Genomic DNA, 12,798 nt, shown 5'->3' with positions numbered 1-12,798 from the left:
ATAATCCCAATAAGGAGTTTAGAATATCCGCACTCCTGGTACAACCAGCTACTTTCGTTTTCCAGTTCACATCAGGGAGATTAAAGTCACCCATGATTATAACATCTCCCTTCACTGTCATTTTAGCTATTTCCTCCACTAGTAGATTATCGAGCTCTTCTACTTGTCCTGGGGGTCTATAAATCACACCTATGCGAGTTACTTTACTTTTGCCAAATTGTACTGTAACCCAAACCGACTCTAAGTTCTCTTCACCAACTTGTATTAAGTTAGATTTGATGTTATTTTTCACATATAGGGCCACCCCTCCCCCTTTCCTGCCCTTTCTATCTTTTCTATATAAAGAGTACCCCGGTATTGATATGTCCCAGTCATTTTTCTCATTATACCATGTCTCAGTAACAGCCACTATATCAACATTCTCAGTTGCCACAACTGTTACAAGTTCATGGATCTTATTCCCTAAACTGCGAGCATTTGTAGACATGACCTTCAGCTTGTCATTTAACACCGATGCTGCAATCACTTTCTGTCCTTGCTTTGGGGGGCAAAACATATGCTTCTCCCTATTATCTTTATAGACCAAGCCCCCAGATCCACCCACCTGGTTACTAAGTAAATTGCCTTCCCTTTCTATACTGTCTAACCCGGTATTTATTCCCTCCCCCCCCATTCCTAGTTTAAAATCTCCTCCAACCGTCTAGCCATTCTCTCCCCAAGCACATTGGACCCTCTTGCATTTAGGTGCAATCCATCACGACTATAGAGATTGTACCCCAAAGCAAAATCAGCCCAGTGCTCTAAGAACCCAAAGCCCTCCTTCTTACACCAAGACTTCAGCCATGCATTTAGCTGCCTAATCTCCCGCTGCCTTTCTGGTGTAGCGCATGGCACAGGTAGTATCTCTGAGAATACTACCTTGGAGGTCCTTTTCTTAATCTTACTACCCAAGTCCCTAAAATTATCTTTTAGGACACTCCATCTTCCTCTTACTAGGTCATTGGTGCCAATGTGCACCAAGACAGCTGGATCCTCACCAGCCCCTCCCAATAATCTATCCACTCTGTCCGCAACATGCCGAACCCGGGCACCCGGGAGACAGCAAACCATTCGGTTGCTGCGATCAGAGCTACAGATTACCCTGTCTGTTTTCCTGATTATTGAATCCCCTACCACCACAACCTGCCTGGGCTTTCCTTCCTTTCGGATCCCCTGCACATTGGATGAGCTGCTCTCCCGGCTGTTAGGGAGAACAGCTTTTTCCGCAAAGCCTACCTCTGAGTCTGCCTCCCCAACATGCTCACTTAAAAGGGCAAATTTGTTGGGAGGGAGAGACTCTGGGCTGGCTTGCCTCTTCCTCTTCCCTTCCCCACTGCAACCACGTCTTACTGTCACCCAGCTATGTGCCTGACTCCCTTCTGACTGATCTCCTCCCTCATTGCTAGGGGCCCCATCTAAACTTTGCTCAGTGAGCAACAGACTCCTCTCAAGGTTGTCAATCTCTCTCAGTGTTTCAATGTGCCTCTTAAGAGCACCAACCTCAGCTTCCAGAGAGACCAATTGATCACACTTACCACAGCGATATGGACCCAGGAACTGCTGTTCCAAGCATGCATACATATGGCATGATGTGCACTGAGTGAAATCTCCAAGCTTGCTCATTCTTTATAAAGGGACGCGAGTATAGAATTTAAACAGTTGCTTTATGTCACTTACCCTCCTTGCTCTTGCACTCTTGTGTTGCACTAACTGCTGTGGTGCACAAACTGGTCACTTACAGAAAGCAAGTCACTTAGAAAATGCAAGCCCCTTACAGTGAGCAACCACTTCCTTATATACAGAGCAACACAGTTAATTGATTATAAACCCCACCCTTAACTAATTACACTATAGAAAATGGGAGAGAGAAAAAAAAACCAAACAGTTAATGCAAAACACAGTTTTTTTTTTTTTTTTGTTTTTTTTTTGTTTTTTTACCACAAACCCTTCAACCCTCTTGTTGCTGGTTGAGATACAAACCCACTGTTGGTATACTTATAATACCACTTCTCTGCCGCTGCTGTGGTGCACAAACAAACTGGTCACTTACAGAAAGCAAGTCACTTAGAAAATGCAAGCCCCTTACAGACAGACCAGCAACAGCAAAAACGAGCCCCCCCAAGCCCTTTGATGACTCCTATAGGCATGGAAGCCTACAGGAGTCATCAAAGAGACTCCTCCCTGCAATGCCTGGTCTATAGACAAGAAATTGCGTCCCAGATGCCAGAAGCAGCTTCAGGGACAGGGGGAGAGGGCTCTTCGGTCTCCACATGGATGTGGAGACCATCCCCAACCCTCTCCTGCTACCTGATCGCTCCATGAGAGCGACAGTGCAGCTTTTGTGTGAGAAATGCACGGATGTTTTTCAGGTGAAGACAGCAGGATTTGGCGAGGGGCTAGATATGATAGATGGAGACAGCAGGTGTGACTCAACGTAGTGTTAAGTGTTCTCCAGCAGAGACTTCCACAATTTACTTGCTAGTGGGCCTACCACTGTTAATAGAAAACTATTAATAATCACCAGTCAATCTTTACTAGCAAATGTTTTTCAAAGCATTTTTTCTTTCACAATGAATTATTTGAAATCCAGTAGTCTTACATTACTAAAGGACTTCATCTGTGACATTATTGTGCCATGAGATATAATTTTGAAAACCATGGTATAAATGTAAACACAGCTTGATTTCAATCAATGTGCAACTCCTGGGGGGACCTGATATCACAATGAATGGAAGATTAAATAGAATTTTTCTTTTATATAATATTACTTTTCATATTGTAGCTGTGTGTATCATCTCTATTGTCCCAAAGCCATTCAAAATGTATCTGGAGTGACAATTTTGTTAATCTGTTTAATTATATTATAATTATCTTAAAATGGTGTTCTCTGCTAGGTTTACTGTTTTCTATTATTTTGTCTGTATTATTACAATGCTGATTCAATATAGCAGTCACCTCTGGACCAATAAGGTGGATTTTCCTGCAGTGAACCCATGCAGTGTAATGCTTCAAGCTAAGGAAATCATAAAACCATGCAGAAAAACATCAAAAAGGGATTTACATGATAAATCAATATCAAAATAGAAACAGCATTTGATATTAAGAAAAAGTAAAAGGTAAGTTCTAATAATTGGTTTATTAAATGAAATGGTTGAGTGTGGGGTACATTAATTCTGTAATAAGAATTGTCACTTGTTTGGATTCTTTGGTCTGGGACCAGCACTGACAGAAGTAGGAATACATTTGTACAGTATTCATGTAATAGAGATTGCTGAATATTTATCCTCTTTGATCCTTTGATAATAAAATCACAAATTAATAGTGATGCATCAGATTTTAAAAGTTCTATAAGGTAACCATGTTCTGCTAACTTCTTCTAATTCTAAAAAGTAATATTGTTTCAAAATATTTAATGTTAATGTTTTAATATATCTTTTTTTCTTTTTAAAGGATAGCAGATATTTTACTCATTCTGCACTGGTCATGTTTTCATTAATGTACACTAAATAAAAAATATTATGAGCAAGTGAAGTAGTGAAAAAAATAATAAATCTAAAAAAACAACTGAAAGACTCCTACATTTTCAGTCTGAAGCTTAATAAGCTTTTCATTTCTATAAAATTATAATGATTTGTGGGTGAGAATACCTGACCCATAAAACCAGAGCTTCCATACTCTCAGCTTTGAGTTTCCCAACTTAATGTACTGTTTAATTTAATAACCAGGATCGCTAGTTTTATAATTCATTATGAATCTCTTGTAACAAGCATATCTATTTGAAAAATTAAAATTATAAATAAATAACTTGTGTCAACTCTCAATTATGTTCTATGTCTGAAGTATTTATGAAAAATTTAATTTTGCAGCATTACATGTGGCATCTAGTATTTCAATAAAACATAGCATAAAGACATATCATAAAATTATGATTATGATCCATTAGTGGAGAGTATACTCCGTATACAGAGCCTATAAATATTCAAATCCAATCATATCTAACTTAGACCCCAGACAACAATTAGGGGTTTGTTTTTGTTTTTTTTTTAAAACACATGAACGCAGCAGTATTTATTTATTATAACCAATGTATTATGATGAATTAAAGGAATACCCTTAATCTCAGCAAAACAAAATAAGTAATGAAACCAACCAAAGAAAAAACAAAAGCGGTAGAGTATTTACAATGGCAAGGGGAGCTGTTGCCCTATTACATATTACCCTATTAATTTATCTAAATTAGTAGTTGAGTTAATTTCTTCTATAAGAATAATAATAACACTGCATGTGCCATAGAAATCACCAATTAACACTCCCAAGTGTCTGTGGTTATGAAATGATGTGCATTTGTTTCTTCTGTACTGGGTTAAATAATGTATAAGTTTAGATTTCATATCAGAGACTGATGAGGAGCCTCAGAAAAGTAAAAAAATAAAATAAAAAATAAAAATATAAATACAGTTAAAAATAATAAAAGGTTAAAACTACCAACTGGTTTCCAATCAATTGGGTCAGCTGGCTGGCACACTGAGAAATGCAGAAGATCAGATATTATGGGACAGTCACCCAAGTCACCCAACCACAAATAAAATCAATAACATTTACACACAAAAATACACAAATAATAAAAATTTAAAAATACCCTACTACGCTAACACATTTTTTCCACAAGAAAAGCAAAAGACTGGCATACCTGAGAAAATGTATCTTTTACATTGTTTGTATAATGTATTATCTTCTAACCCTTTATTTTATGTGTGCTTACCTTGCCCTATTCTGTGTGTTGTGTAATGCAATATAGTATGCATTTTTAGACATTGTGGGAGGTGTGTTTTGGGAAAGTAGATATTTTTGATGAACTAAGTATGACTATACATCATAATAACTCACACAAACCTTTGTTGCTGCCCTTTAGCTAGTATTCTATATGTCTCTTAAAAAAAATGATGCTTGGAACCCAAACACAGAGACAAGACCAGAACGAGGACCACACAGGACGAGATACAGGTGACACAGGAACCAGTGCCAAGATGACAGGCCAAATCTCGCTCAAACAACAAGCCAGGTCAAAACCAGTTGGCCTGACCAGTTTGCCACAGCCGAATTAAAGAGACAAATTGTAAACAGAGGCCAAGCCAGGTCAAACAAAACAGAATAAGAAGCCAAATATGAGGTCAAGAATCAGATACACAAGAGCAATAACCAACCAAAGGTAAGATGTAGATTGAAGAATCAGCCTTATAGGACACTTCCTGGTTCACCTAGGGTCAAATTCCCTAGAACTGGGCCCAAAGATGTCACTTGCGCGCGCTCCGTCCTCCAATTACACTGCGAGTAAGGTGTTGCCATGGCCTACTCGTGAGAGAAGCGTAGGATCAAACAGAGAGGCACGGGATCCTATGATTGCGAAGGTAAGTACTGACAGTTTTCGACTAATTTAGCCAGGCACCGCTTATGCAATACTTTGGGTGGCTTATCCACCTGTAACTAAAACTCCGTTTTACACTCTTCCATTCTCTTTGAATTGGAATTAAAGTAAACATTTTTTTTTTAATTTACAGAAAACCTGTTTTAATTGTCAATGTCAAAATGTCAATGTGAAAATGTCCCCAGCTTTAAATAACACAAAACAATTTCCAGACAACAGTATAGTTAATATGATACTTTTAACATAGTAAATGCTTGGAATATTTACCACGGTTTCAATATAGTCAATACACACACGTATTAACTGATTTACAAGAGACCAATGTTCTCTTAAACTTTGTTTTAGAAATGCCTGCTTTCCACACAGATGATTTTGAAACAGATGTTATACACATATATAATTACTTAAGGCTCAATCTGTGCTATATGCATTTACTTACAGCTGGAGAATATGAGTGGACATGAATGTTCGTCCATGGGGAAGTTGTGAAGTTGTAATTGGCATTCTGCATTGATTGTGAGTCTGAAATAAAGAATGTATTATTAACAAGTTAAGAAAGTTGGCGTAGGAAGCCTCAATGCACAAAGCAAGTATTGTGTAAATATCACAAACAATCACATATGCCATATTGAGTAACACATATTAATAAAAGTATTTATAAAAAAATAAAGGTTTTAAATATAGCTGACATAGTAGCTAGGGCTAATCATATTTTGTAACACAAGATTGATTTGCAATTTTGTTGGAGTTCGTTAGGTTATTATTATTATTATTATTATTATTATTATCCTATACTTATAAAATACATTCAGAAAAATGTCATAATACAAATATAACAACTAGAAAATAATATGTGAAAGGAAAAAGAGAAGGAAACATAAAACAAAACAAACAAAAAAAATACATACCTACATAAATACATACTTCCAATCCAAAACAAAACACCCCTGAGATAGCAGTAGACATCGGATCTGGCAGGGTAATAGCATTTCAGAGGAGCCGAGTCTACATAGGCCTTCAAGCGTTTGTCAAAAAGCCCAAATTTTGCTAGTCCATACCCATTACATTTTGTTATACCCTGTTCCATTTTGAACTAATATATGGTTTGGGTTTTCATCTCAAACTAATCTGGGACTTTTTGTCTCTTCCAATTTCAAGCAACTAGAAGCTTTTCATTATTAATAAACAATCTTCTTTAGATATAAACAGCCAGTCAAGGTGCAGCAGAGAATATCCAACATAAAGGGAATGAGTAATTTAAGAGGTCAACATAGCCACCATATGTAAAAAAAAAACTTCAATAATTGTGACCAATAGTCTTTTCCACAAGTTTTCAGGAGTCCGTATGCCTTTAATAGCTTATACAATCTAATCATAGAAAGATATTGTGACACAGCTGTTACAGAAAACAACTGCTATTTTATTAGCTATTCCAATAAAATTAAAATATAATCTCTGTAAAGGTTTATTTCACATTCTTATGTGTTAGTCCCAAAACACCTACTGACTTTGTCCTTAATATGCTTAATATCAGCTGCTAGAGGTTCAAGCGTTAAAAATATACAACAAAGGCAAGAGAAGGCACCCTTGTCGCGTTCCGTTAATGATGCTAAACCATTCCGTATCTATTTCTGGGCCTACAGTTCTAGAAGAGGCCACTATATTTGTAGTGCCATAATATACAGTTAATACCAGTTAATCCACATGCTATTAATACCAGTTAATCTACATGATATTATGTGTTACCCAGAAAATCCCATCTGGTCCTTTCAAAGGCCTTCTCAGTATCTACAGAGGGTCAGAAGAGTTACTGAAGAGTTATTCAAGAGCTACACAACTGATGGGCTACATCTAAAACATTGATCACTCGTCTAATATTATTCATTGATGATCTACCCGGTTCAAAACTAACCTGGTTGTGATGCATCAGGTCTGGGATGATTTAAGGTTAAGATTTTAAGCTTCTGTGCTAGAATACTGGCGTAGACTTTAATGTCAAAATGTAAAACTGAAATAGGATGGTAATTTGCTTGTTTCTCATGGTGTTTATCCTGTTTAGGTATAGGTACAATGTTTGCGCTAAGCAAATATCATTGGAAAATATGCCTTCTGTGGCAATATAATTGAAAGTTCTAGCTAGGTGTCCAGCTAGCTGTTATTTAAGTATTTATAAAATGTACTACTAAAACCGCCCGCCCCTGGTACTTTCAGTTTGTCTATATCTTATTTAATTTCCTCCACCAGGAAAGGCTTCCTGAGTGCGTTACGTTAATCCTAAAACACTTTAGGCATTTTTCTATTGTCAAAATACTCCTGGGGGTTGGCCTGGTCTTCATCTCTTGGGGGATTATAGAAGGACTCCATTAGGCATCTTAATTGGAGTACGGTGAATTTATGATGTTTCTTGAACAGATGTGGAAAGGGAAAAAATTTACTGAAACAAGAAATGTCCCTGTAATCTGCAGAACATATCTTGATTCCTCCCAAGTGCCCTTGCCTACAAATACATTCAACAAAAGTTTATTTACACAGGAAGTACCTAAAAATTTAACATAAATAAATAAATCCTATTTCTTACTGGAGCCTTCTCTGGTTTATACTAAACTCTTCTGTATTGCATTGCAATGCCTGCACAGATTGACTTCTGTCTGGCAATGAAAGAGTTAATGTACCTATGTTAATTGTCTTTAAGTGTAGCCTGCTCGATTGTGTATGTGCTGTTTGTTTTATCTTCAACAGGAATTTAAATATTCAAATATATTTTAAAAAATTGGGTGTAGTTTGTAGAATTTTGATAGCAATGCAGAGAAAACAGGAGTATTTTCTTTTCCCAAGGAATATGGGTGTATTCTCTAAACAGAATATCTCCACAAACTGTGATCCTGTGTATATTTGTGAACAATGCCAATAATTACTGATAGGCCATGCCAACCTTAATATTTTAAAACTGGAATACATGCCAGTATGCCTGTGGGGTTTTTCAAACATTTTCTGGGATAAAAGAATGAACTATTTATCTCAATATAAACACCCAGGAAATATTTTAGCCAGCTGCTAATCTTTTATTATCTTTCTATTTTAAAGAAAATCTATTTTTTTAACTATATCTATTGTTTAAATTATGTTTTATTGTAGAGATAATGAGTAAGTACAGTTAAACAAAGACATTTTACAGAGCAAAAGCCACAGATTTAAGTTTTTTTTAATGTTCAGAATGAATTATCTATAACAGGAGCAGGGCTCTGTGGGCTAGTCAAGTTCTCCCACACCAAACTCATCCAACCATGTCTTTATGGACCTCACTTTTTGCAAGAAACTTTGGACAATGCTATGCTTCCAAATTTGTGGAAAAAGTTTGGAGAAGACCATTTTCTATTCCAGCATGACTCTGCCCAAGTGCACAAAGCAAGGTCCATAAAGACACGGTTGGATGTGTTTAGTTTAGTCTTCTGGCTTGTCTGGTAGATGTAGATCCAAAACATATACTGTGTTGCTACTGTTGTTGAAACTACAAGTCTATGCCTATGGTTAGCCTGCCATAAACCTAATTTCATGTTACCAGCCATTAAAATATAGGCAAAGGTAGCTGGTTTTGTGAGAAGAACATTTGTGATTACTGACATCCGCAAGGCTTTATTTGTGTAACCAGCTGGTAGACACAGATCATTATCAGCACTGAATAAACTGCTAAAACTTGGTCTGTTCTGATCTGTGATGTGAAATACCAAAAATGTTATTACTATCTTTTATTTATATAACGCCAACAATTTACACAACGCTTCTTACAATACATATACTCAAGGTGTAATGATGCTGATGTCATTTTTAAAAGATTTCAAAAACGAAGTGAGATAGGCAGAGGCAGTGTGTTGGAAGAAAATTATTTAGGACCCAGCACGCAGCAAGTTTTAGAGCTGTACTCATTTGCCTCAGCTGAAGTCACTATATAAGTGCTGGAACTTTTATAAGGCTGGTTGCAACCAGCTTTATAAAAGAATGTATCTTGGCTATGAAACTGCAACAATTTGGAATGGTGCTGCGAGGGGAAACTCACATTTAGGGCTTTAGTGATACTATTTGAAGAAGAGTGGTTTGATAAGTAATGTCATTATGTGTGGTTCCTGCATGTTAGCAAGGCTTTGATATTTTGTATCTGCATCCTGGCAAGCTGATTTGAAATAGTATGCAGGAGCTATACATTGTTTTTTAACTGCTTTTGTGGTAGCTGGCAGTTTATCTAAACTGCCTATTGGTCTATTGGACCTTTAACCAGTGGTCTCTCCCGGCCAAGTTGCGGTACCAGGATTTTAAAAGTCTGTACGAGCGACTCTATCGGTCTCCAGCAGGGGGCTCGTCTGCCATCAACCAATGAAGTACAGGTGCACTTCATTGGTTGATGGGAGAGGAGGCCCCTGCCGGCGACCAATAGCGTTGCTTGTATGGACATTTGAAATACTGGTGCCAAAGCTGCTGCCTAGCACGTACCGTGTTAACTCCATATTAACCCCTTCCACAAACACGAAGAATGTACACGAATATTCGTTCCAACCGAACACAGGAACGGGCGAATATTCATGGAATCCGAAAAATTTTTCCCCCACGAAGACGAACACAAATAGTTTGTCGGCATCCAATAAAAACCCTGTTTTATATAATAACATGAATATAAAATATATAAAATAAGTTAAGTTACTTGCTTCTCAATTCTCAATAAAAATAAACTGCTACTCGTATTATATATATATACATTTCTTATTTTTGGAAGGTAACTGGGAAGCGTCGGAGGGGCTAGGGATTTTTAACATTAAAAATACAAGAGCTGATACGTTTAAAGGAGTACCTTAATGTGTACAAAATTTTTCCATCGTTCCATATTCGAAGAAGTTGATTGGGAGTAGTAATCCAATGTGCTTCTGCTGTCTTTGAATTCCGGAAGATGGTGTCAGGGATCCAAATCAATCCAACCATATTGCTGTTAAGGGTTAAAATCTTCATAGTGCTATTGAACCTGAGGCGACTGTCGGTCCATGTCTGAGCAAAAAATATGTCTATTTGGTATTCCTACGGAATAAAAAAAAACAATAATTTTAATGATTACTGCCCCTTAAAACTCAGAATGTGGCTTCACAATTTTTTGCTTGAAGATCATTACATTGCTACATTGCTACATATCTAGCATATAATACCTCAATTAATTTTCACTTTGAATCTGTTCTAGCACACACACTGTGTGATTTCTTAGTTCCTGGTAAGCTACGCAAAAATCTGCTCATTTTTTTCCGGTGAAGTTCCTCTTATAGCAAAGTTGTATAGCACTCTCCTATTTGTTGAAGATGTGGATTATCAAATGGTGATTTTCTTCATATTTGGTGGTCATGCAATAATATCAATGTGTTCTGGTTGGAGGCATTTAACCATGCAGAACACTTGATAGGACAACAATAACTCTAAACACCGTGTTATGTTTAAACTGGCCCATATTGAACAAACAGGCTAATGTTTTTTTTTCTAAAACAAATTATGGTAAGAACTAAGATATCAATTGCTAAATATTGGAACACTTGAGACGTACCACTTTGGCTGACTATAAAAATTTAAGTTAAGAACCAATGCAAAATGCAGAGAGGTATATGGAAGCAAGAAATTTATAGTAATGGAGAATAGACCTCTGGAATAATTGGATTGATAAACTGGACACTGAAAGTTAATTCATATCTTGTTAGTTAATAACTAATTATATACTTTCTTTTTTTATATATATTTCATTATTTGTGGTATCATGTAAGCACCACTTGGCCCATCTAGCCTGCTCATTTTTTTCTGATGTAAAGACGCAGACCTTAATCAGTGCTTGGCCTTTTAGATTCAGGGTAGCTTTATTCCAATTCCATGCAAGTTCCAGCACTGTATTAGAGTCCACCACTTTTGATGGGAGGCTATACTATTTAAAAATTATTCATGAAACATATGCAGTTGTAGAGCTCTACACGCTGTCCGGACTAAGCACCGGGGACTCAGAAGCACCGGTAAATTGGGGGTGCATAACACAGGAGGATCCAGGTCCCCTGTATCTGAGTCCCCGCTGCTTAGTCCCGGCAGCGTGTAGACCTCTACGCGATTCACGTAGGGCAGCGTGTAGAGCTCTACGCGATTCGCGTAGAGCTCTACACGCTGCCTGGACTAAGCACCGGGGACTCAGAAGCACCGGTAACACAGGAGGATCCAGGTCCCCTGGCCAAATAGTTGCATGAAGAATGCCCAAATACCCCTGATACGATAGTCTGGGTTGTCTGCTTTTACAGAAATATATACTTTTGTGGGTAGTTTTGGTTTTAAAATTAGAGTTGCAATCCCATAATACCTAATGTAAAAATTCCACAGATTTGTAAAGAATAATGTACACCTTATAGTATGTTCCCTATAAGTGCTGGGAAAGTATGGAAATTCTATATAAATTAGGTATTTCTGAAATCAGGACACCTGAATTGATAAACTTGGAGGGGATTTTCCATCACTTTGCCTAATTTTGTGAGGATTCACAAAATTAGGCAATTTTTTTTCTAATTTTTGCTAGTTTTTACTAAATTTCTCATCCTAAATTTTCAGCTAATTATCTAACTATGGTATCAAAAGAAATCACTCTCTCTTCTTGAAAACCCAATATATAGTTTACATGAGTACAGCGAAAAAAATCGCTGAACCGACATACCGCAAAAATGGCAGAACTGCTCCAGGCTTTGAGATACCAAAAACCCCTGGGACTGAAGGGGTTAAACTGGCCAACCCTCTTTTGGCAAGATTGACCACAAACAAGCAGTTCCAGTAGCCGCAGATCAGACCTGCACAGTGTTCAGGAACAATTTTAAATCATTCTTCCTAAGAGAATTTTCAACACAAATGATAACTCTCCGCTAGATGACAAAACAAACATTGTGAAAACACCCAGTGATAAATAATAAACTTACAATATTATATCCACAAAAAAGTCCAAGAGGGAAAAGAACAAAATAATTTTATTGGTATGCATTACCGGAACAAATAAATAATTGAAAATCGTCTCTTTAGAAGCCACACCAATGGAGAAGCGGAGCTGTTGAATTGCGGAGAAAAAAACGACGTATCAGATATTACCATAAACCCCTTTCATTAATTAATAGAATGGAGGAGGTTTACGCTGATAGGTTGTTTTTTTGCGACTTCGATGCATGCTCTTATCTTAAAAAAGGTTCTAAAATCAGTCTTGTTTATAAGATTTTTTAGGAATACAATATCTAGATAAATTATGAAATAACCAACAAGTAAACATTTTGACTTCATATTTGTGTGTTTGTTAG

General features: G+C 37.0%; 1 protein-coding gene across 1 annotated transcript in view; it reads right to left on the bottom strand.

Moving 5' to 3' along the window:
- The window catches only part of GABRG3 (gamma-aminobutyric acid type A receptor subunit gamma3), a 223,468-nt gene that overhangs the window by 63,586 nt on the left and 147,084 nt on the right, over nucleotides 1-12,798 (bottom strand). The window contains exons 4-5 of the mRNA XM_053455184.1: nucleotides 10,305-10,525; nucleotides 5,904-5,986 (exon numbers count right to left, since the gene is read on the bottom strand). Coding sequence (XP_053311159.1) covers nucleotides 5,904-5,986; nucleotides 10,305-10,525 — 304 coding nt within the window. The remainder of the gene's footprint in view (nucleotides 1-5,903; nucleotides 5,987-10,304; nucleotides 10,526-12,798) is intronic.

This window comes from Spea bombifrons, chromosome 2 (genome assembly GCF_027358695.1).
Source record: "Spea bombifrons isolate aSpeBom1 chromosome 2, aSpeBom1.2.pri, whole genome shotgun sequence".
NCBI lineage: Eukaryota > Metazoa > Chordata > Amphibia > Anura > Pelobatidae > Spea > Spea bombifrons.
This window is presented reverse-complemented; position numbering and strand designations above follow the sequence as displayed.